The sequence below is a fragment of the Sphaeramia orbicularis genome, chromosome 8 (assembly GCF_902148855.1).
Source record: "Sphaeramia orbicularis chromosome 8, fSphaOr1.1, whole genome shotgun sequence".
Taxonomy (NCBI): Eukaryota; Metazoa; Chordata; class Actinopteri; order Kurtiformes; family Apogonidae; genus Sphaeramia; species Sphaeramia orbicularis.
In genome coordinates this window covers 27,455,569-27,482,385 of record NC_043964.1, presented here as the reverse complement: position 1 = coordinate 27,482,385, position 26,817 = coordinate 27,455,569, and the positions used below count along the sequence as shown (strand labels likewise).

General features: G+C 38.6%; 1 protein-coding gene across 4 annotated transcripts in view; it reads left to right on the top strand.

The window, feature by feature from the left end:
• Positions 1-26,817, top strand: part of cyth1a (cytohesin 1a) — a 65,533-nt gene that overhangs the window by 26,173 nt on the left and 12,543 nt on the right. For 2 of the 4 annotated variants that reach the window (XM_030140727.1, XM_030140725.1), the window contains exons 2-5: positions 21,680-21,762; positions 23,962-24,026; positions 25,001-25,067; positions 26,222-26,340. In XM_030140727.1, the coding sequence (XP_029996587.1) occupies positions 21,680-21,762; positions 23,962-24,026; positions 25,001-25,067; positions 26,222-26,340 (334 nt within the window). Of the gene's footprint in view, positions 1-3,107; positions 3,360-12,848; positions 13,086-21,679; positions 21,763-23,961; positions 24,027-25,000; positions 25,068-26,221; positions 26,341-26,817 lie in introns of those variants that run through there. The other 2 variants (XM_030140726.1, XM_030140728.1) reach the window with 2 other exon arrangements.

The window sequence follows — 26,817 nt, the reverse complement described above, 5'->3', positions numbered from 1 at the left end:
ATATGTTGAAACTGTCATGAATTTAGTTTTGTTATTTGTTCTTGTTAACAACAAACTAACAAAAATCATACATTATATGATTTTAATATTTCAGTATATTTTATAGTATCTATCTGTCTATGTATCTATGTATCTATGTATCTATCTATCTATCTATCTATCTATCTATCTATCTATCTATCTATCTATCTATCTATCTATCTGTCCGTCTGTCTGTCTGTCCGTCTGTCTGTCTGTTGTGGATGTGTTGTGTTGCTGTTACTTTTTGCCACACACAGGTGTTGTTTCTATTTTCTCTAACATGGTTAACATGGGTTTTTCGGCTCTCTGGGCTCAGATGTCTGCTGTCGGCGGATGTGGTGAATTGGAGCAGTATATGTGCTGTATCAGCAGCTCAGGGAACGGCTGCACACTATGTGTTCGTCACACACACACACACACACACACACACACACACACACACACACACCCTGCCCCCACTCCACCCGTGTGTGTGTGCGCGTGTTGTATGTGCGGGAGAGGGAGAGGGAGAGCCCGCGGCAACGGCGGAGAAACGCGGCAGACGCGTCATCTGGTCCATTTGTTGCACTTCGAGTCTCGGATGTGTCAAAGCTGCATCAATGAGGATGAAAACAGGATGTAGAGCTGTTATACAAAATAAAAGTTTGGTCTAATGAGAGAAACATGAATCTATACTGACAGTCAATAGAAACTTTGATGTAGAAATGTCTGCATATTTCTACTTGTAGGGGGGTTGTAATTATTCATTGTGGATTTATTGATGACTTAGTGCTGGGGTAGTTGAGATAATGATGAGTTGTCGTGTTGTCACTGTTGTTCATTGCACATGGATTGGTCTCTTTGCAAAAGTGGACCAAATACACATTCAGCAGTACTCAGTGGGTATCTGCACAATTTGAGGATTGGTTTTGAAGGCCTATATAAAGGCCCCAAAAAAGGCCACCATTGTTAGTCCAGTGAACGGCATCATGCCACATCTATCACATGAATAACGTCTCCGGGCACTGGGTATGGTGGAGGCCGGTTTGAGCTCCAGTGATATAGCCAGGTGTATGGACTGTTCCCAACCCACAATCAGAAACCTGGTTGAACGCCACAACACGACAGGCTCTGTTGACCACAGACCGCGTCCAGGGCGAGGGAGGGTGACAACTCCTGACCAGGACCACTACATCCGTTTGCAACACCGGTGACTTTGTGTTTAGCAGGTGCCATTTTCTTTTGTTAAGTTTTTTGTTTTGAAATTATTCTTGAAACTTTAGATTTTTGTTTCTGTATGCCAATATCCTAAACAAAATTCCAGTTTAGGGTTTCAAAATAAAAATTATGTCAAAAATATGGTCTCAAAGTTTTCATTGACTGTGAGTGTACAAAGCATGTGACCCCCAAATAGATTTTGCTTTTCTTGTAATTTGTCAGATTTCATGTGCAGAAACAGACATGTCAGCTGTGGAGTTATTCAACTGAAAATGCCAGAGGAATTTACCAAGGAAGTACAGAAAGTAAAGGAATGAACTGTGTCAGAGGATCTAGAACCTGGGATTCCCCACAGGTCAACAGGCTAGTTTTACTTTATCATAAGATCTGAATGTACAGTTCTTCCATTTCTGACACTGAGGCAACATGGCCCTATTGTTTATTTGTTGCTAGGTAACCCACTTCAATGATGATTCTATGATTCTGGCCATTGGGAGGCCATTTTATTCCAGAATTGCTAATATCTCCAAAAATACTGGTCCTATCAACTTGCCATTTTCGCTAGTCTCTTCCTTGATGAAAAATACATACGTATGTCAAACTAGTCAGCTCTTTCCAGAGTTTGTTTGATGTCCAAGACACACAGACAGAGTCTACTTCCCTGTTATAATATATTATTACAGATACTTGTCTTAAACTTCAGTTGAGCCAGTTGGTAGGGACTTGGTTTGACTTGGGAGCTGTAACATCACCAGTTCAAATCCCATCCCAGACAAGTTAGTTAACTTGTTTATTGTCCCCTTAGGGAAATTCGTCTTCACAGATCTTATGCATCTTCATATCTTGCTTTGCATAAGCATATTAAACAGACAAACAGACACTGAGTAGCATTAGATATAGACATACATATTAAAGGTATACAGAGGACAGCAGGTTAAGGCACACATCATAGACGCATAGGGAGGAGCAAGGAGGACACATGATATGGGGGGCATATAAACATAGGCAGACATTTCCTTCACTTGAAAGAGACTGGGGAAGCATGTAAAGTGCATTATATGTATTGTTTGGTGCATTTGAACCAGTGTTCACTGCTGAGGTGCCCCTGAGCATCCTATCAAACCTCCACCAACCACATGTATATTGGTCCTGTTTGTGTATGAGTGTGTATATGAACCTCTGTGTGTATAAAAAACAAGAGTGAAAATTTTTAATTATTCCACTGAGGAACTAATAAAAGCAGTTCTTCTTTCTTACTCTTCTTAGTATATGTTATGAGCAAAGTATTTTTTTTGGCAGTGAAACAAATTCTGTTTCCGCATGGTCTACTGCTTCATTTTTGTTATATTTTTTCCCTGCATTTCAGAGGTACACTGATGAAGTATTAAAATGGTAAGTTTGGATGTAACCACTTTCAAACTTACTTCAAACCTTCAATCTACAAGATCAGTAAATTAACTGTAGGAAAAAATGCAAACTGCAGTGGATAATAATGTAAAAAAAAAAAAAAAAAATACAAAAAAAAAAAAATGGTGATAAATCACTTAGGAAAAGTTAAGTGTTGAGAAAATTTTATTTGGAATTTTCTAAGTCCTTAAGGGTTAGCATGTTGTAACGTCATAGATTTTCTTGTTTTGCTTGTTTGTTTGTATCTGTCTTTTCCACATCAATCAGCAACTTTTATTTAATCCTAGTTGAATGTCTTTATATCTGGCTTTTCTTAAAATACTTTGGTGCAGAAGACAAAACACAGAGCACTAATCCACATTTATTGTCACAGTTGGTCTCACTGCAAACAGGTTTTAACAGAGGCTTTTATTGTGAAAGGAATAACCGGATGTGTAAATGTTACTGCCGGTGCATTCACGGGAGGTTCGGCCGTAGGAAAGCTCGGCTGGTTAAAGTCTCAAACCACTCCCTTGAGCTGTCGACAGAGCCAGCCTTCATTTACCGCAGAGCCATTCCCCAGAGTATTTACTAATTCGAGAATAAGAAGTAGCTAAAAACTTCTAGACACATAAATTTATCATTACCGGCGTCTTTTGGCTGTAGTGGACGTTTGGCGACCACTTGAAACTTCGTGGACTTCGTGGAAGTGAGAGGAACAGGCAGCATGGTGCTAAAATCCGAAGACGGAGTCGGTGAGTGAAACTGTCACGGAGAGACGTTTTTTTTTTTTTTTTTCCTGCGTCGAAATCTAGTTTTGTCTTGGCAGTGTTGTGTTTAATCGAGGAACTGTTAAAGAGAAAACCTGAAAGTTCGAATAATATGAGTTCGAGTGTGAATTGTTTATTAAAAGTCTGATTTTTACTGTGTGAAGTAAACGCTCCGTGTCTGTGGCCTTGTTTACAGTGCGGGCTCTGCTAGTACTTGATTCATTCACTTTAATACACTTTAGCTTGTTTGTAAAATGAGTCCTAAAATGAATGTTAAATGTAAAAAAAAAAAAAAAAAAAAAAGTGAAATAACATCTAATTCTTTGTCATTAAAAATACAACGAGGAGAAATAAGTTAAGTTTATTTGGCATGTGCAGACTTATATATATAATTATACACTAATACACTAATTATACACAATAATATATACTATTATACACAGTGAAATGAATGTTTGTACCTGCAACTAATGGTAAAATAGAAAAAGAGCATGTAGAACATATACTTGGGGGTAAAATACAAGTTATAATGTAAAATATGAGCACTGCTATCACATTCAACACATCTGATGTACATGTCAAAAGCAGCTGAATGGCTTTTTCCTCAGCCTGAAAGAACATCTTCAGTGTCATTTTTCACTGAATGCTGATCTATCAGGAGTAACAGGTGTGAGAGCGCTTAACTCCTCCATGTCAGTGTGATTGCATTCAGATTACAGCTCCTCTTCATGCTGCATCTGGTGTCTTTTTTTTTTTTTTCTCCACTGTCTTGCATAGCTGTGTATATTCTGAAGTGACCATACTATTGTCCTTCTGCAGCCCCTTTTCCTGTGTGATGGATGCGATTGGTACCACATCATGTTTTACTGTATAGGATTAAATGAGTGTGCAGCCTGTAGACACAGACAGAAAGCCTTTGTTGCAGAACATAACGCCTGTCTCTTTGGGCTGCTTGGCCATGGCAGCATTAATTAGCACCCCCGACTTGCGTCACTATTAATCGTGTTAGAGAACAGTGAACATTTGACTGACTGATCCTGTTATATGCTGCTGCTCCCCCCTTTTGTTCTGCTGATAAGGGGGGGTGCTCTCATTCTGTGTCCCGGCTCGGGCTGTTTGGCACACAGCTGCTTTGTTTTTACAGGCAAACAGATGAGAGAGGGGAACAGTCGATTCTCTTCAAGTCCATTTGTCTCTGCCACTTAGAGTTGGGTGGTCTGGGAAGTTAAAGTAGTTGTCACTAATGGTTCCCTAATGAGCGGCGCTGAGAGCTCTAATGGGCACTCCTGAACAGCGTGCCCTGCCTGGCACTAATGCCCTGGTGGTTTGATAATCATCATCTTCTCCCCATAATCATATTTTACTTTCTTTTTGCATCAGTTGCAGCCGTCTTTTCCACTTATGCAGCATGCATTGTGTATGATTACCAGGATAATGTAACAGGACAAGTGGGGTTGAGCTGAGTGTTTGCAGGTTTTATGTTTGGTAGCCAATATTGTTGACATTTTTCAACAGTATCATGAGCCCAGAGTTCAGATTAAACATGGAAAAGCAGAATTTAGTTGCTATGCTGTCAAAAAACTGGAACAAATTGCAATTATAGAGTAGATTTGCTCTGAACGTTGACATTTTAAGCTTGAAAACATTGCCAATGAATGAGCTTAAATGTTTTTTTTTTTTAACTTGTCTTGTCCAGCATCATAACAGTAGAATTGTGGTCTGGCTGCCTTTTGGTGCTGAACAAATTTGCTTTGCCAAGGGAAACTTCATAAAGTATATGAAACTCCCCTTGAAATTCCACTGTCTTTATTATGAGTTTTGTTGAGCCACATTTCGATGCCAGACCTGACATGGAGGAACGGGGGAAGGAGAAGTGGGGAGAAAACGAAAGAAGAAGGTGGCGAAGACCCTCACAGGAAAATATCAACAATACTAACAATAACAACCATGGTGATAATTATAATGGTAACAATAACTAGAACCAGAACTAAGTAAACTGAGCGGAAAGACAGAAAGAAAAAAGAAAAAAAAAACAAATAAACAAAACATTTTTTTAAATAAAATAAAATAGATAAGACCTATTAAATGAGGAATATAAGAAAAGAAAACATGAACAAAATATGATAAACGACAGCCCAAAGAATGAGCTTAAATCTTATTCTTATTTCTATACAAGTCTATTATTATTATTGTTTTATGCACCTTGTATTCTCTCCTAATTTTCTGATCTTTTGTTTGAACACTGTTTATTTTCTTCTGGATGTTCCTTTTACTAAAGTAAAGCATATTGAATTCCCTCTGTGTATTAAATGCACCATATAAATAAACTTGCTTTGCAGTATCACCATGACTGAAATAGGAATAGAAACATTGGCATAAAGGAATGACTGGCAATATCTGACCGTATTGAAATGAAATAAATGATCCAAGCCACAAAGGAACTTAAAAATGTAAAATATAAACTTTCATTTTAGAAGTGTAGGTGTATTTACCTGATGTTCACTATATTTACTGTTAACATACTTGACAGTTGTGGCTGATTTGCATACGAGTTGCGTTTGTCCTCATAAATTTGCGATCACACAGAACTTTGGATATCTCATCTCAAGTGTTCCATAAATAGATCAGTCAGCCCTCATTTCTCCTCTGAGAAGATACTGTACCGCTAAGGCTTTATTTTACTTACATTCCCCTGTTTGCCTCTCAGTAAAAAGCATGTCAAGTCACACAAACAGCTGAGCTTTGTTTTTCTGGCACCAGCATCTCTCGGTTCTAATTTTGTCTAAGCCCGCTCTGCCTTTTTCTTTCTTTTTTTTTCTTGTCTCCTACTCTCTTTGCACAGATCTGAGAATATTTCAGGTTTGTCTTCAGCAGGTACAGACATGCCTAGAGTCATTTTTCTTCATGCAGAATAAAAGTCTGTCGGCCGTGCTGATAGGAACCACAGGTCTAAAATGGCACCTACAAGCCACTTTGTAGTGATACAGTTTAATGGAGTGTGTGATTTGCTTATCAAATACAGCTGTAGTGCAGGTCAGGGTGTAGTTTAGTGTTTTCACTGTCAGCATTATCTGTGTGTTGTCTATTTAGGGTGTGACGTGCTTCTATTTTCCATTTCTTCTGTCTATTATTTTTGTTGTGATTCCAGGTTTTGTTTCTGGGCAATAAAACTTTGTCGACCCGGTAACCTGTAAGTCCGGTTACACGCCGATTGTGCTTTCCGTAAAACTTTTTTATTGCTTCTGGTGTTTATACTCTGCTCATATCACAGCACAAACCCGCTGTCACACAGTTCTAGAGCTGAAGGACTGTAAGAGAAAAAAAGGTTCAGCTGTTTTCTGACAGGATGGGTAGGCTAAGCCGCAACTTTCACTCTTCTCCTGAAGTAAAAGAACGGTTCATAAACAGGAAGCGAAGAATTTGACGATATGCTTGACAGGAAGTGACATCCCACAGTGGGTGCGTGGGTTGTGTTATCTTCATCACTGTGCTATTAAAAAAAGAGAGGACAAGACAAAAGTAATAAAAAGTTGAGATGTGTGTTGGCGTCTTTCCAGTTTTCTCTGTGTGTGTTTTCTGGAAATATGTGTGTATTTAACTGGCGAGAGAGGATGTTGATAGTAGGACAGCCCCGATAAGAATCAAGGCTAACGGCATCAGAAGACAAAGGCACGCATTGTGGGTAGAAATAGCACTTCCGCCTTTGAGGAATAACAAAGAAAAGCCTCCACATCGACCTATAAAAACAATTAATGTTGATGATAAAACATAATGGATATTAATAAAGAAAGCTGGTCTTTTGTGTCTGTACAGGGGGATTTGGTGTGTGTGTGTGCAGCTGCAGGATGTTTATGTTGTGGACTCATCGCTGTGGGCTTTAGGCTGAAGTGTGTGTACTGTGGCAGACCTCGCCATACATTTTCCTGCTTTAGTTCCCACCCAGTTACATCCTCTCATCCCAGCATTCCTTCACAGCAGCCACACCACAGCCTGTGAACTGTCGGCCATTTAGTGCGACGAGGTCATTTCTGTTTCAGCAGCCTTCCCTGGTGTCGTTGAAGAGCAGTGGCATGAGAGCGCTGCTTCACATACTTGTTTAGTTCAAGAACTAAAAGACAACTTCAGTGGATCCTCAGGACCCAAACTGACAGAGGGTCATGAATCTATTTTTTATAGACTTTTCTACTGTCAAAATAATGTCTGTAAAGATACTTTTTATGTGTTTTTTTGTATGTCTCACATCACGTTTTCTTATTTATTTATTTATTTTTGCATATTTTTATTTATTTTTTACTCGTTGCATCCTGCACATTTTTCTCTTGTTGGATTTTTTTTTGAAACATTTTTCTCTTGTTGCATCTTTTATAACATTATCTTGTTTTTGTTTTGTTTTGTTTTTTTTACGTGTTTTTGTCTCTGCAGGATTTAGTACATTGCTTTAAAAAAAAAAAAATTATATATATATATGATTTTTTTTTTTTTTTTTTTACATTGTTTCATCTTGTTGTGCTTGTTGTGTCTTATTATAGAGTTTTTATGTAGTTGCATCTTTTACAATTGATGCATCCTATCAGCATTTCAGGTTAATGTGCTGAAGTCTTCACTGCATTTATAAACTCTTCCTCTGTTTTAATTGGTAAAATATCTTTACATATTAATGCTATTTACTGTATATTCCCAACAAAACAGCTTTTTAACCTATATTGGGTCCCTACTGTGAGTTTTGGAAACGGTGCTGTAGAACATTATTCTCAAATCACTTTTTTTTTACATTTAATATTATTATTCTTAGAAAATATATACTATACCATACAAAGTTATTCATGAATTAAAAATTTACCTCTCAACTTTGTAAACACTAATTTGCAATGCAGAGGGAATTTTTTTTAACCCTAAGAATACCTTAAAACAGAATTATTTGGCATGATTTGGCATGAATATGAATACAGGTGTGTTGCTGTGGGTGCAGAAAGTTTGCAAACCTCTAAATGAAACTTTACCCTGTACATTTCCCCAGAAAAAAATAGACAAAAACAAGAAGTGAAAGAATATGCATGAACCTGACGTGCAGACATTTTCATACCTTGGAAAAAGTACTAAAGGTAAACATAGCATTAGTATGACAAAGTGAGTGAATTCCACTGTGTTGCTACATCCCCAACGTGAAGAATCTCCCAAAAGTACCTCTGCATGAATGATTGTAAAATATTTCTGTTCTGTTTAAAGTTTTTTTCCTTATTTTGGATTAGTCTTTTCAGTTTCGTATTGCAATGTGCTGGAGTATATTAAATATACTAAAAATATAGTAAATACATTATGTTGCGTTATAGTAAATACTAAAAAGAGGTCTAACACAAATACATTTTATTAGGGTTGGATCTATTTTTATGACCTATTTTTAACAAAGACCAGGAGAAAAAAAGATGGAATGTAAAGGATTTTACCACTTTTTATAACAATAAAGACACATACAGGTAGATAAATAAGAACATACAACAAAACACCAGTCAGTAACGTGTTATTTAGCTACCACTTGAAAGTCACATCTAACATTTTCCACTGCGACACAAACCTGAGCATTGGTGTGTGGTTTCATTCATTTGGTTTTGCCCAGGAAATGTCTGACAGTAACCCTCTCTTCTTCTTTTTTGATTGTGTTTTGTAACTACTGTTGTTTTACCTGCTTACGTAGCACTTCTGTGTAAATGGTAACACATGTCAATGCCTTGTGTCCTTCTACAGCAGGGGTGTCAAACTCATTTCTTCCAGGGGCCGCATTCAGCCCAGCTAGATCTCAAGTGGGTCGGACCAGTAAAGTCATAGCATCATAACCTATAAATAATGACAACTTTTCCCCTTTGTTTTAGTGCAATAAAAACATGAAATTACTTATTATATTATTATATTATTTGGTAACAGGCATAATATTGTTAAAAAACTGGAATTTGGAACTAAAATAAACACAGTTTCTCATTCAATTTCTCATTTGCCCAGTTCATTGTTCTTGCAAGTTAGTTCTTCAAGGTTCAACTGGACTAGTTTTGCTTCAGAAGAGCAAAACTAGTCAAGTTGAACCTAGAAAAATTGAGTTATCACTATTTATAGGTTATTACTCTATTCTTTTACTTTAGATCTTATTGGTCTGTACGTGGAACCTGAACTAAAATGAGTTTGACACCCTTGATTGTTAATATATTCAGTGTAATTTTGCACTTCCTAAATTCACCCCACGGGCCAGATTGGACTTTTTGGTGGGCTGATTTTGGCCCCTGGGCCGCATGTTTTACAGAAAGAGGGCGTCACTAAAATCACCTCATCTTGTCGATATGTTCCGTTGAAGTTCACATATGAACATCTATTACAGCCTTGTTGACATTGTCGACATCTGTTATTGCATTAAAAGATGTGTCATAATTAGCCTTCAGTTAAAGATGATATGATTAGGGCTAAAAAGATTTCCCAGAACTGGGAATAAATACAGGGTTCATACAGGTGCTTGAAAATACTTGAATTTAAATGTTGGGTTTTCAAGGTCTGCAACAGTGCTGGAATTTTCGTATGTTATTTATTTATTTGTAATATTAACTCTGCCAGGTTAGATTTCAAGCCGAAACTACTTACAGAGAGGTGATACATTTTATTAAATAAAAGTTTATGTCAAAAAAAAAAATTGGCAGGGGCTCTCAAGTTGAGTCAAAGTACATTTTAATCCCAAGAGCGCCAAGTGGCTTCCCTTTGTTTGGATAAAGCTTTGTGTTCTTCTTTAATTTCTACAGTTTTTTGCTGTTCCGAAACATATTTTTAGATATTTATAGCATAACACAATATATATCATTGCGATAAAAAATGAAAAAAATAATCACGCGTGTATGTATTCCTGTAGATTTGCATTTTACCCCAACGATAAAGTGCTGTGCTGGAAAAATTTGAAAATGACCTTTAAAAGTGCTTGAATTTGACCTTGAAAAATGTGTATAAACCCTGTAAATAATGAAACACATACAACAAATACCGCTATCAGCAGAAATTGATATCAGTAACACCGTTATTGTTATCCATCTGTGAATTTCGTAATGGGCAAATTCCTAGCTGCAGCTGTGTGTGACTTCTAAACGGTTACTCACTCATGTTTCACCAAGAGATATTAGTTTCCGGCAGCATTGTAAACCGAATAACACCTGTTAAATGACAGGCACTTTGTATCAGACGTAGCATGCTGCATTATGAAATGACGTGAATTTCTGTTTATGAGGCAAAGAGGAAGCAAACAGATTTGGTTCATGCCTGACAGCCAACATTTGAGTGTTTGTTGTGTAATTTCAAGGCAGTTGTGTCTTTAAATGACTTAATTTAAACAGTTGACTTATATTGCTATTGTTTGTAGGACAGGCTGACTATTTTAATATAATTGTCCAATCCAGAGTGTGAATGTACAATGTTGATGGACAGAGTTTATTTTTGATGTGATTAACCTTTTTGTGTTTTGTGCAGGCAGAATTTACCTTTATGTGTATTAGATTTGTTAAGTTACTTTGGGGACCTGACATGGAAATTTATGGTCAGTAAAAAAAGATAGGGTAAGGGGGTGGGATTACGGTATATAAATTGAATATGTTTTCTTTCTTTTTGTATGTATTGTTTTTCCTTGTTGTATTTGGTTTTAAATGATGATATTCGAAATAAACAAACCAACCTCTATGTCAGAGCTGGTTTCCATAGTTCTCCTCGCGCATGGATTCGGTTCATACATTAGTCATGGGGTCCTCTGTGATCCAAGGGCCTGCAGAGAACAGTCAGTACAGCAGAGGGCTCCAGGTTGACTCATCCTCATTCTCATTCACACAGACATGAGGCAAATTCTCACGTCTGCTCAGACAAGTGTACACTCATGCTGTAAAAACACAGCACTCAGGGCATGATGAGGAGAAACCCTGGGATTCATGCACAGTTTCTTGGAATGTTGAGCGTAACGCAGACTGGGTGTGTCTGGGATGTGCTAATGCATTATATATAATACTGGTGCGCATTTGTCTTGAGGACAGACTCTATTGTTTAAAAAGTTTGGAGGTGTTAATGACTGGTCGTATGACTGGTCAGGAGAGAGGAGAGTGGGTCCGAAGCACTGACTCATGACAGCAGATCATACACCACCATATGGATTCCACATTGTCTCTATGGCCAGATGTGTTGGTTGGATTTTGCCACCATTTGTCAATTTAAATGATAATTTTACTGAAAAAGTCGTCGTTCATGGTAAACATGGTAACACCAAAACAGTCACTGCCTTGGCGTGTTTTCTAAAATCTTTGGGAGCAAGGTATTAAAAAGAATGAAGGTGAATACAGTTTGGTTATGTTAAAGCGGTACAGACATATTCAGCGATTCTGAACAGATTGTCATCTTTGTGTATTTTGAGTTTGTAGTTTCAGTCTTTTCCAACAAACTGACTTTGACTTGTAAAATTATCTTTTAAATGAACAAACATATGTGTAAAGGGGATCAATAATTAGGCCTGGTTGTCTCTTGATATCAGCTATAATGCAGTTTTTTTCCCCAAAGTTTGGTCCCATGTGACACAACCAGAGAGGGCGGGACTTCAGCTCTGTATTTTACCTATCATCATTTATATGTATGTATAATATCAGATTAAGCATGGATTTGTGTTCTCTTCTAGTATCTTCCCTTCTGAAAAGTTTACTCATGTGCCCAGTCTCAGTACTGTTTGACTCGAAATTCTTCACAAAGAAATGCTTTTTATGATAGAGGAACATGATCATCTTACCTTAGTCTTACTCTTATTTAGTATTGAATCATCATTGCTGGTTCTTACAGTTTTATGAGCCAATATGAGACTTTGTGGGTGTTTCCCCACTACCGGCTGCTTTAAAAACCTTTTCACACAATATGAAATGAATGAGAAAATTGTGCAAAATATGTAACTTATGGGAACATATTTTATTGTTTTGTGTATTTTAAAATGCTAAAAGTTAAATGTATTATTTATAATGCTGATAACTGAACTTGATTGTACAGATTCCTCTTAGTTGGTAGAACTTTGCTGTTGAACAGTAAAAATATTGCTTCCATCTTAACTGTATACATATAAATACATATAAATACATATATATAAATGCTGACAGGTACATTGTGTGCTTAGATGTTGCTGATATATGAACACTGCTTTTTTTTTTTACTCCCTTACATTGGTATCTGCTCTAAAAATCCCTTATCACTTAGGCTTCTATGTAATCATACATATTTTTTTTCCATTTTGCCAAGCTGTGGGTTTGTGTGGGAGAGGGGGAGGCAGAGAGAGGAATGACCACTGGGTGGAGCCTCCATGTTAATGGTAGTGACAGTAGAATAGTGAGTGAGTGAGTGAGAGAGAGAGAGAGAGAGAGAGAGAGAGAGAGACAGGAGGGAGGGTGTGAGGTTTCTTCCCAAATGGACTATGTCAGTGTGCTGTGAGCAGGCAGAGGGCTGATATCTGCTCTACAGTTGAGGAAACTCAGCATGCTCTATCTGACTAGAGGAGATCTCTGCTACTTGTCATGTGGACGTCTGGCTCCTCAGATTTGAGCCACAGAGGCTGGCGTTAAAGAGGAGAACTGGCTTTTTAAAATTTTTTTACTTATATCAAGTAGCAGTAAAGGTACTTGGGAAAGAATCCGGACGACTCAAAACTGACACTTTGGAGGACTTCTCGCTCAGGTTAGTCAGTAGTGAAGTGCTTTCTGATCTTGTGTTAATTCTGTGAATGAGTCTTTTTTGTTCTTTACAAGTCTGTTTATTATCCTTGATGTCACGTGGGACTTTGGTCAGATTTCATTGACTTTTTAATCCACTCCTTGACAGTAGTGAAGATAAGAGCAGTCCAGCTGGAGGTAATTTTATGATAGGAGTCAAAGAAAATGTAGTGAAGCTTCTGTCTTGTCATTATCTAGTGTGACCTGGGCACTGGGTAATTGCATTATGGTTAAAGCTTTTGGCTGGAGGTCCACTGGCTGACACTTGAGATAAGAGAGTGCTGGTGCATCAGGTCGGTGGCTGGACAGTGCGATGCTGAGGTGTGTCTGTGTTGCTGAGGGGGATGGTAGGAAGACACATTGACTCTGCGGGATCATATATCTGAGCTTTAAAAGTGTAGTTCATCCAGAGGCGAAGGCTTTATGACCATGTCTGTGGAAGTCAGGTTGAAATATGGCTCCATCATGTGACTTAATGAGGGATTTAATGAGTTCAGGAAGCTAGGATGACCCCTCGTGTGACACCAGATAAGAGTAGAGCCTGGACACAGGAGGAAATCCAAGGATGCTGAAGCCTTAGTCTTCATATTTGGGCCTTGCTGAGGAATGTCCTGAGTGGCTGCTGGCAGACACAAAGGGAGAGCTGTGATCATCCCACCGCTCTGCCCACTGTCTCTGTGTTCTCCTGCCATTCGCCGTCCCACGCCTCCCCGGCCAAACACCAGACTTATTCTCCTGTTATCTGTCCTCTCAGTTCCCCCTCTCTTCCTCCTACTCTCAGGACAGGTCAGGTTGGATGCTTTGTGGCTTTTTGATCCCTAACCGGTGGTCCATTTCAGTCTAGATTGGGTTGAATTTTATGTGTTGAAGCTAAACACGGGGAGGTCAGAGGTGACAGAGTTCTTTTTGGGTTGGTGCCCACATTATTGCCTGACATTCTTTTGCAGCCCCTGCTTTGCTTTGTTACAGGCTGTCTGGTCCAAAAGCCTAGAGATGTGTGTATGTGTGTGTGTGTGTGTGTGTTTTCAAATATATATGAGGGAGAGTCCTCTTGGGATTTGCTGTAGTAATGAGATTCAGACTCAGATCTAAGATCAGTGGCTGATACAGTCACTTAAATCACCTCTGGTCATTCAAGCAGCTAATAGCAGGAAAGATCAGAAAGCTTAAAACCATTTAGTAAACCTTGTGAGTGTACAGTCCATGTGTTGTCTTTCCCATCTCAGAGCACATAATCGATTTTGTTTGTGTGTGTATGTGTGTGTCTGTGTGTTTGGTGCTGAATGCATTAAAGCTCATCATGAAGTAGACTGCTTCTTGTTACTGCCGAATCTCTTATTGGTTTAGGCTATGGGTCGATTGATTGGAGTCTAAAGGGATCTTGGAGGTGGGTGATGCTTTTTAGGAAGTTTATAGTCAACATTCTAAGCTGCATATAGGCAAATACAATATATGACCTATATGAGGTATATATAAATCATCCTGATAAGTGAAGGAATAATCATAAAGCATTTATGACTAGTAATATTTCATGCATAGTTGTTTCACACATTTACATATATGCTGTAACTTCATTTTTTCAACAGAAATTCAACATATGTACATGTACAATCATGGAAAAAATTATTAGACCATCAAAAGTCATCAAAAACAATAGTTATGCAATCAAGTACTAACTCCTGTGTGTATCATGTGACTAAAACAGATAGAAAAGAAAACATGGAATGCCTAAAAGCACTGTTTTTGGCAGTACAATGCCACAGCTACTGTTGTAAGAACTTAAGTGATTTTGGTTATTATCAAGAAAACCATGGAAAATGGATGGATATCAGCTCTGAAATTAAACTCTTATGAGATATTTGTGTTCTTATCATTATATTTGTCCAAACAAATGTACCTTTAGTTGTACCAGGCATTAAAATGAACAAGAAATTGAAGAAAACAAGGGCGGTCTAATAATTTTTTCCGTGACTGTATTTGCATGTGTGTGTACATTAACAGTAGCCTTGGGGAAAGGGGGGGTTGGAGGGAAACTGTTGTTCTTGGTTTTATGTTGGAGATAAAGTTGAAGATACAAGAGCAGAAATGAGAATGGAAGAAGAGGAAGATGGTAATCAAGCCTAATGGATAGCGTTTAAGGACCAGATTGATTCTGTTTCATCAGCAAAGATGTATAGAAGAAAAAAGCTCCAGACATGTGATAGATGAAGGGCAGGTAGTTGTTGCCAGTCTATTGCTCTGCACTCTGTCAAGATGTAATCATGCCCAGCACATGAACAAACGTGGCTACAGAATTGAATGTGTATCCCTTTGCATATCCCCTAGTCAGCAGTGTTACAGTGTAAATACAGTCGCGGAATAAATTATTAGACCCCCCCTTGTTTTCTTCAATTTCTTGTTCATTTTAATGCCTCGTACAACTAAAGGTACATTTATTTGGACAAATATAATGATGACAAGAATAGCTTTAAGAGTTTAATTTAAGAGCTGATAGCAATTTTCCATGTTTTCTTGATCAGAACAAAAATCCCTTCAGTTCTTACATCAATAGTTATGGTATTGTACTGCCAAAAACAGTGCTTTTAGGCATTCCATGTTTTCTTTTCTGTGTGATTTAGTCACATGATACACACAGGAGTTAGTACTTGATTGCATAACTACTGTTTTTGACGTCTTTTAATGGTCTAATAATTTTTTCTGTGACTGTATATTCACTGATGACTCCATCTGCGAAGCAAAGCAAAGCACCGTGGTTCCACTTTTAAATATAAAACATCCACAGAGCAAAGGACATGCTCTGTCTCGGCCTGTTTAGTTTCACCTTGCACATTTGTCTTGATATAGCCTTTATTATTTAACCCTTGTGTGCATCTTTTGACCCGATTGAGTGGCAGTGCCACTAAGGACAACATGGGTCAGTTAATAAGTTTTTTTTTTTTTGTCATACACTGAGAAGAGCCCCTAATTTAGGTCATATCTGCCGAGAGTGGGGGCTGAGAGATACTACAAGCACTCAGAATTCTAATTTCCTTATTTTCCAAGGAGAGTTCTTCAGTGATCTGGGTGGAAATGAGATGTCTGCTACTTCTGCCAGGATAGCAATCAGGATGTGTATTAGTGGGCCCTGCCGCTGTGGGAGAGGGAGCTATAATTGGTATCTCCCTTGATGTCACCTTCCATGTGCTCTTCGCTGACCCAGCCCTCACTAAAAAGTGCTTGGACCAACTCTGCTCATGCTCTTTAATATACATAAGTAACAGATACGACCCAGATGTAGGTAGTGAAGGTGGTGCTGCGGCGTGATTTCACACAAAGGGATCATATTGAGTATTTTGAGTCCTGGATTTGGGTTAAACATCACTCAGTAGTAATGAGGTCCAGGGTACGACAGGACAAAGCTCAGATTAAGCTGTCCCACATTTAGCACATCACTGGTGTCAGTATCTTAACATAGAAAAACTGTAATTATCTGCTCTCCATTCACACATTTTTAAATGTTTTCCACCACCTTCACCTTGTTGTGCACTACTCATAAAACTAGATAGACTCATTGTTGGTATATTAGTAGAGTTTCCATGCACTAATCAGGTATCGATGCACAATCTGCTTTGCATTAAATTGCATTGGTCCTGGTAGAACAGAGCAGGTCATTATTGAAATGAACTGGCTGCATTTGGGTTCATATTTTGCGAGATTTTAGTAAATCACCTGCAAAAACTGGCACGTTTTCTGGATTGCACTCTTGCTAATGCATGCTGTTTTAGTAAATCTGGCCCTAAATGTTGTGTTGTTGTTTAATAAATTGAATAGAAAGACCAAATTTTCCCAAATAGCCAATAGTTTTTTCGTGTTTGTTGGGAATGACGTTTTCTTTTCATTTCTAATTGAATCTTGAAGGATTTGGGGAACATATTGGTGCTGTGATGTAATATATTATGTCTTAACATGACAGTCTCACCAGTTAAGTGTGGAAAGTTGAAATAAAAAGTAAGTTAGCACTTGCACAGCAGGAGATGCGCTATGTCCGCCTCAGGCAGCGTGTGTGGGTGTTACGGTGTAGCGTAGTCGACGTGCCAGACTGTTGCTCTGTGCATGCACGCCTCCATGTGCTTGTGTGTTTGTACGTGATTTCCCTGAATGACCCGTTTTCCAAGCAGCTCAAGTCCCTGAAGAACAGAACATGTGGGCGGTCCGTGTTTTTCTTTCAGCCCGTGGAAATCGCTTCATGCAGTCGCCCCATGACAGTGCTTTAGGGGCCTCTGCTTCTGAGAAACTCCTGAACTCGGATACAGGAGTGAACCCTATGAATAAGGAGAAAAACACCACATTTATCTTTTTGTGGTTCACTCTTTGACATGATGAAGTAAATGGGCCTTTTGATAATACAGTGTTTTTCTGAACCGAGGATTAGGGCCACTGAAAAAAAAAAGAAAATTAAGATCCAATATATATATATATATTTTATTATTATTCTGAGATTAAAGTCAGAATTCGTTAAAAAAAAGTCTGAATTCTGAGAAAAAAGTTAGAATTGTGAGATTAAAGTCAGAATTCTGAGGGGAAAAAAATCAGAATTCTCAGTTTTTTTCCTCAGAATTCTGTCTTGATCTCAGAATTGTAACTTTTTTCTCAGAATAATAATAAAAATGTTTTTATTGGACCTTCATTTTTTTTCTCCATTGGCCCTGATCTGTAATTATAAGACGCCACAGCTGAGATAAAAGCACAGGAAAACTCCTTTCACTACCGTTCTACAGAAAACAGATATTAACCAGAATACTGACGTTTATCTAGAAATAGAGGGGCTTTTCTGTAATGGAATGGAATTAACGTCATCAGTTGGCTGATTTATTTCATGTTAATTTGAGATTTTTTTTCTAAAAATTGACCAAAGTTAAGCATGTATCATTCATCATGTTGCATTTTTTGCCAAATAATGACAGAAAACCATCATATAACACATTTGCCCTCCATTCAGCTAAATAAAATGGATAATGAAGACAATCGGTTTGTCTGTTCATCTTTATCCTCTAACGTAGCTTCAGAGAGCAGCCAATCTCTAATAATCAGCTTTTCCACCGGCTTTATTGACATAATGGCTCAAATAACCACCTATCGGCTCCAGCCTCTTGTTATAGATTCTTTTATATTCTGCTTAGATATTCAGTTCAACAGTTATAGATAATTTGAGGCTGTTTCTTTCTAATCAGTAAACAGCTTTTTCAGATCTACACAGTCATTATTGCACCGTCCTCTACTTTCGATTACAGATACGTGTACTCCATCTTTCTTTTTTTAACCTCAATGGCTTTATCCGTCTCCTCATTTGACCTCGTGTTTTTTGCCTCCTCTTTTTTTCTGATGACAGCCTCTTTTCATTGGCCGTGCCATTGCAGAGTTTAGCTGAATGACAGCCAAGCAGCGCTCCCCGAATGAAAGAAAACAAGCATCTCTCAGCGTTTAGTTAAGTGGATGGACTCCCCCTCATCTGCTGTGTTCGAAGAAATCACACCCACTTGGTACCAGCTTCTGGCATGAGCGTGGGTAGGGCCTTTCCCTGCCCTCATGTGGGCATAATTATTTAAGGTGGAGCCTGAAAACGTGGCTTTGGGTGTACCTGATATAACTCTGATCGTGACGGTGACGTGAGATGATGTGTGCGGTGCCGGTTAATTGCTGATGGGCCACGTTGCTGATTTTCAACCAGTGTTTTTCTTGATTGTGTTCTTAAAGGAAGCAAGTGAACAGATGATTTCCATCCTTATATGATCATCCTTTTCTATCTTCTCCCAGCCGTTAAATTATAGTCCTTTCTCCAGCTTGTCTAACCCATCAGTCCTTCACTTTGTGGGTTTCTTTTAAGCTAGGAATGCTGTGGTTGTGTTGTGTGGGGCCCTGTCATCCTTCGCTGTATGTTGTGGGTCTCTTCAGTGTCCTCCAGCCACCCACCCTGACATCATGTTTCCAGAAAGAGGAAAAGACTCACTGCTTTAAGCTCATCCTCCTGGTTTCCTCCATATTGGTGTCTAAAACAGTAGTGTCTTCTCAGAAGATAAAGGTTGTGCAACTGTTTATTTATCTGTCTGCCTGTGCTTTACACTATCCTATCAGCTCCCCCTCCTTTTAAGTGAGAACAGTTGTGCAGCCAAACATGGTTTCCATGGATACGCACATGTTTAGGATGGACCAGGCTGTTTTTTATACTGTAGGCTGTGAGGTACGATGTGTGAAAGGTCAGCCTCGTGTTCGCTGCTGTGCTCCCCCAGCTGTCTGAAAACACCAACCAAAGACAACATGGCTTTGTTTTGGAGCTCTCAGCCTCCTTAACAGCCTGCTGTAAGCCTCTCATTTTGGAATATCGCCTATTGTTTATTGTATTAAATATTAGTCAGGAAATTTGCCTCATGGTTCCTTTTGTTATTATTATAATTATATACCCTCTTCTGTGAAATATTTATTTAACTCTAGCAATGGCAATCTCTCCGGTGCTCCATTTTGGACTTTACAGCATTCAAATTACTGTAACTCCTGAACCATTTGCACTATCCACAAAATTCACATGGCATCAGAAAGCTGAGGTTTTGAGCTTTCCGATGCTATATAACTTTCACACAGGCTAAAAAATAACAAACAAAACAGTGACAAAAATATGAAGCCATAATATGGAAAGTAAATATTCAAAACCAAAAAGCATGTTTGAGCAGATGTAAAATAGTTGAAAGTTTATTTCTACAATCTCAAAAAGTTTCATTTTGGACATTTACAGTTCTGTACAGAATTGGCAAAAAAGACATTTTCTGACACATTTATTGCAAAGAAAACATATCTTAAAAGGGTTAATGCCATTTGTTAAACTGTGAGTATGTTTGTGTAGACATCAGCACAATGAAGGTTATGAGTTGTAGATTCCTGGCGACGTCCTTGCTTTATTGATTGTGGTGGCAGATTCTGTTTTGCTCCTCTAACCTTCATTCCACTCACCATCACTGCAGGTACATTGCGTCTGCTTTTTTAGGATTATGTGGAGCAGTGCCACAGCATCTTTTATTTAGGATCAAAGGGTCAAATGCATGAGGGAATGGGTCATTTTCAGGTCATCGGTAGCGCTGCGGATGTTGCAGTGACTAATATAAAGCCTCTTGTCAAAGTTTCCACTGTCCTTGGCTTCAGTCACTCTATAACCATTACCTTGTTAACCGTTTGCAGAGATCCACCAATTCACCCCTGTCATCAGACCATTTAACCTTTAATCTCTGCTGCTGAGGTAATGAGGGGAGGGGGGGGAGGGGGTCAGGCAGAGGGCTTGTGCCTGAACACTGAGCTAATCAGACAAAGAGTCACTGAATGACAGACGGTTACAGATGATGGCACTTCAGGGGGCGTGAAAAGGATTGTTACCGGAGCTCCTGTGTGAAGAAATGTTTAACTTTGCGACATGAGGCATGTGAAGTCCAAATGTTCAGCACCTTAGAGAATGAATTTCAGTGGTTCAGTGGTATTCTGTCTGTGTGGTTCAGCTATAGGCATCTCCAAACATTTCTGTTAATAATTCATGTGTATACTTAATTATTACTGAACCTTACATTGTTTATGGGTGTTTTTGTTTTTTAAGTGGTGGTTGTTGTTGCACATTGGAATTATGTGTGATAAAAATCTTTGTAATTCATCATTGTCAAAAGTTTAAAATCATCATAAAATCACTCTTTAGCTATATTTTCCCACTTTAGATACAAGCAAGTAAATATTCTGATGCATGAATCACTGGGTTCAGAGTCAGATCACTTTATTGTCATTCAGGCAAATTACATCAGAGATGCACTGGAGAATGAAAAGACAATGCAGGGTCAGCAATAAAAACACATATAGTTAAAAAAAAACAAAAAAACACCTGAGATAAAATAAGTTATAAAATACTGGTGAGGTAGTGCAGTGAGTCAATAAATAAATATAAAATGAGAGAATAAATAGGTAGTTATTGCACAAATAAGTAATAAGTTATTGCACAATTTTTCAGAGGTAATTGTTCAGATTCAGAAGTCGAAATGCTTTCAAAGCAAATGCATAATATACCGTTTATGATTAGACTGTTATGATTAAAGATGATGGTATTTCCTTGATGCTGGCTGTGCAGGAAGTGTACACGCACGCACACACACACACACACACACACACACAAACAGATTGTCCATCAATTAGGACATCGTGCTTGCCCTTCAGTCCTTGGCACAGACAGAGCTAATTATAACGGTCTTTGGTGTGAGTGACAAGAGGACTGCCTTCTGCTTTGAGACCTGTCAGGTTCATGGTTCTCCGGAGTTGAGGCTCAGCACTGCATTGCTGACCTGAGCTGTTTCAGTTTCACACAGACCTGGAGCTGTTGGAGTGGATGTTTCAGAAGCAGAGTGTTTGTTGTGATTAGGAAGATTATGTCCCTCATTATGTGGTGTGATGCTGTGTTAATTACTTGAATTGATGCAAAGATTAATCATAATTTGGTTGTGTTTTTCGCAATTCTTAATCTTTTTTTTTTTTTTTTTTTTTTTTTTTTTTTTTTTACAGTGCCAGACGACCTCACACCAGAGGAGCAGCAAGAACTGGAAAACATCCGCCGGCGCAAGCAGGAGCTGCTGGAGGACATTCAGGTAAAACACAAAGGATGTGGCAATTGCTAAAAGAACAATATTCGCTTTTCCAGTGGACATCTGCACAAAACTTTACCAATATTTACTGAATGTCAAAAAAACAGAAATGCCTAATGTCAGTTTTTCCACTGAATCACAAATGTGATGATTTGTTTATTTATTATCATGAGATGGCACGAAAAGTCATTCCGTAAACATGGTGATGAACGTAAATATCGTGTTGATTTACAGATATATTCATTATTATTATATATTACCCCTCTATCCCGTCCTAAATTACAACATAATTTGGTTTCCTGGTGTGTTGACGCCATGTTTCATGTGTTTTTTTTTTTGTTTTTTTTTTAATTCACGTGACTCTAGTTGCGGAAAAAGGTCTTTCCATTGCAGTTCTGTGTGATATACCATTTGCACTTTGCCCGAAAAACCACATCTTACCAGTGCAAAAACTTTTAATCGAAAAACAACAGTTTTGGTGAAATTGTTTTTTTTCCATTAGGTAAATTTTTATGCTTAAGTTATATTTGTGCAGTTTGAGGGTCAGTGGAAAAGCGGCTGCAGACAATTTTAGTGGCTAAGTGTGTGAGACAGGCTTTTACACATTAGTAGACCTTCACTTCCACTTCTCCCCTTCACCAACCACTGCAGCTCTTCTGCTTTCAGATTAAACATTTACCTCCTGTCCAGTTATTTTCAATCTCTGTATAAATCTCTGTTTTCCAAGGAGTCCTTCAAACATCTCAGCCCAGTTGGAATGTGGAGAATGTGAAAAATTTCCTACCAAGTGCTGACTTCCTCGGCAAACAGTTTGTTTATTGTTTTGCCATTTTTACGACTTCTTTATATAGATTAAATAAGTGTGTCTATTGAAATGTGGCCAAATTTACTGAAATGAGTGCTTGTATATAAAAATAGTGATTCATGTTGACATTTAGCGAGCAGAGAATATCTCGCACTCTCGCTGCTTTTCAGACTAAGCCTGGATTCAAATCAGCCAGGCCAAATTTCCCTAAAGTGGTTTGTTTGATTCCTGTCCATGGCACAGCAAGCATGAGATAATGCTAAGGCAAAGACACTGTCACATGGTGGCAGAGGCTGGACTTCAAATGTCCCAGTGGGCGACTCGACTTCCGCGAGACCTGACAGACAAACAGTGAAGGCGTGATATGACACCCTGTTTTTTATGAGCCTGGGCCACCCTGGCTGCCCTGCCCCCAACCCTGGCTTCCACTACTGCCCCCGTCCATCCTTCACCTCCCCTGTGGTCTGCACACTGACCCCGCTCCTTCTCCTTGACACCCCCCCCCCACACACACACACACACACACACACACACACAGCACAGTCACCCGTTTTCCTGTATGAGCACGGGCTTTGTTTGCGAAGGCAAGCATCTGAGGAATGTGTTGTGATTGCGCAGGCCTTGAAATCACAGATGTTCCCTTTGTGGTTTGGCCTGTAGTGAGCTGGTATTATGCATGTGATATGATATACTAACACCGTGGCAGGATGATTACATCCTTTATCTGCATGCAGTGTCTCTTCTACAGTCAATTATTGCACACTTTTATCAAGCTGACATCCTTTCCATCCTCTCCGTTGCTTTCATCGAGCCAGCCTGGCACCAGTGGGCTGGCTTGATCGACCAAATCTGCCCTTAAGACCATTAATCACTAAAATGCCATGCAAAATATAATCCACTTCTATGCTTCTTTACTCAGTTTGTATTGAGGTCATCCCCTAAATGTTCTCTGCAAAATCAAATTCAGAGCAGGACTGTTTTGCAGAGCCATGCATGCGCACATAAGCAAACATGCATTATCTGATATGACATATATCAGCTCCTAATGGTGTTTTATTTCAAAACTGAGGTGAGTGTGCAGCAGTGTGCAAAGTTCCAGCTCCTAAATGACCTGTGTGGTGACTCTACTGTCTTGGACTTGCTGATAGCTCTGATGTGAGCATTTATGTGATTAAAAGGCCACCTGGTTTATACACAGATGATTCAGAGATGATTGCCTTTCGCTATGCACTGTTTAATAAACCCAGAGCTTATTAATGCAAGTACTTTCCGTTTTGTGTGCCTGTTGGTCACACCCTTCCATTTCTCTTTTTGCTGGTGCAATCATGCACTTATGCTGAATTCATCTTTCTGTAATACTGGCGTCTCAAATGTGACTCTTTTTCTGTTTACTGCAGAGGCTGAAGGATGAGATAGCAGAAGTTACATGTGAGATCGAGAACCTGGGTTCCACTGAGGAGAGGTAAGAAAAACAGTCGTGGCCCCCTCCCCCATACACATATTTCTCTCTTTTTTTTGTCCAAATTGACTTGTTTGGCTTCTATTAACTTTGCAAATGAAGATGTCAGTTATTAATGTTTGATGGGCAAAGCAGACCGTCCCGTCACAGTACCTCCCCTCCTAAATTGTCTTTGCTTTTAAGGCAGTTTAAATGTTTTATCAGGCACACCCCCCGTGATGGGAGGCCTCATTGAATAATGCAGTGGGTGTACGGGCAGGAGCAGACAATGCATGATCCCAGGGGAAGCAATGCTCAGGGTCTGGTCAACTCAAGTGGATAGGAATCCCATCAGCTAAAGGATATTCCTAAAACACTTTGCCTTGGATCTAAAGCCCGTTACGGGATTTGACATCTTCTCATGATCAAACACTTAAAAAGGGAGTGCACTGCGCCTCTCAGCTGTATTTGCCTTCATGGAGTTTAGGTGAGCATCAGATTTTGGCAGATAAATCCGAAAGAATGCTAGTCGGATGAATTAGTGAGAAGAAGTGGTGACCTCGCGCCAGTTGGGGATGGAGAAGTAACCATGGTGATGGTGGACTCTTGGAAGTGCACTTTGACCCCTGAATAACTCGAGGCCTGAGAATTGAGCCGTTTCCATATGCATGATGTTAAACACTTTATCAACGCTTTGTCATCAAAAGCAAAGGGGGAGTGGGGTCTGTCCTGCCAAACAAATGAAAAATGTCAATGAAAAGGATACTTTCAGGAAATTAAGTGAATTCATTTATTATCATTGCCTAAACCGTGTTGAGTATGTATGACGATGAATTTACCATCTTTGTTGTTTGAATTTTTGTGAATCATAAAAGCTAAATATCAAACAACCTGTTACAACTTCCCTCTTTTTGCCATCAGTTGAATGTTAACTTATGTAAGATTACTTTAGATTGTTCACTGTTGTTTTAATAACAGTGTCTGTTCTAATGTTTCAGGAAAAATATGCAGAGGAATAAACAGGTGGCCATGGGCCGGAAGAAGTTCAACATGGACCCCAAGAAGGTAGGTAGAAGAAAGAGCTGAGTGATATGGCCAAAAAATTCAATCTTAATTTATTTTTCCCCAATGTTATGAATTATTTAAGATTTTAATTAAGTATTCTCTGGCTAGGTGAACTGAAGACAAAACTTGAAACTAAACTGAAGAACCGCATTCACAATTAATACATTACAAGATGTAAACAAGATTGCATTTCAAATATTTCTCGAGGCATAAATTTCTCCAAAGGATTAATCTTGATTTTGCAAATTTGCAAAAACCAGAGCCTCTATTAATCAAATTGATTCGATATAATGACTAGGGGTGTGCATTGGCAAGAATCTGGCAATACAATACAAAGTATAATACTAGGATCAGGATATGATATGTCATGATACTGTTAACAAGGCAATATTTTTTGTTTTGTTTCTCTTTTAAAGGATTTCCTGGAAAATTGAATTACACCAAAAATATGCACAAATACTAAACATTTGATTAGAACAGGATCTAATGCTTTATCACAAAACTTGCCTTTGTAAAATCTTAAAGTGCAGGATTTTGATAAATAAAGTTTTAACATCTGGTTTTACCAGTGCAAAAAACACACAATAAATAAAAAAATAATATTAGTTTTTACAGACTTACAGTTTAAGATCCTGCTCAAGTGTTCATATTCTATTAGTTGTAAAAAGAATGAATAGTGGACAGTCCCTGAATCATCCAACATTATAACATTATTTTTGTGCAATCCCAACAAAGGAACTAACATCTGCCTCTTTCTGACAGTAAAAAGTGGTTTTAAGATACTTGAAATAACCATTATTTAACAAAACAGTGTTATTAATTAAAAAAAAAAACTTTAACTTTAATAGTATACAAACAACAGAGCAAAATACCCATGTGAATATATAAATAAAAGAGCTTGCAGGATTCCCAAAAATATACACAAAAGATGAACCTCTGCATTTGAATAAATACCTAAAAGTATCGATACAGCACTTTCTAATATCAATACAGTATCATGAAATGAAATATGATATATCTCAGAAATGATATTTTCTTACACTCCTGATTATGACCAGCCCTAGTCAAAGGAATCTTGTAAATCTCCAGAAATGTGGTTTTTGTCTCATGTTTTCATAAATACGCTGTAATCCAAGGCCCTCTCTCTTTCTCAGGGGATCCAGTTCCTGATTGAGAATGATTTGCTGAAGAACACCAGCGATGACATTGCTCAGTTCCTCTACAAAGGCGAGGGCCTCAACAAAACAGCCATCGGAGATTACCTCGGAGAGAGGTCGGAGTCGACTCTGAATCTTTGTTTTTCTCTAATCACCTGCTTTCTCTCATACTTTTGTTCTTCTGGTTTGTTGTCCTGCCATGTGGTCGATAACGGCGCTGAATAGTGGTGACCCCTCTACGGCAGTGCATACTTTTCATATTGCTCTGTTTCCTCTTGGTCAGGCACACACCCATCCTTTCCCAAACATACTTTATTAGTCCCACATTTCAGGGATCCTCTCAAGACGTCGTCCATTACACAATATCCTCCATCTGTCCGTAATTATCTGACTCATTCAAAACTTAACATGATCAAGAGAGTCACAACTTAAGAATGGCCGTCTTTAAAGGGAATTAAAGATTTGACTCAAGAGCAGAGATCATCCTTGTTAGTCTGAACAGGAAATGATAAACGGTGTGTTCTGCTCGGGGACTCCAGAGCAGGCAGTCTATCAGTCAAAACCAGGTCAAACCAGGAAATGGAGCACGGGCC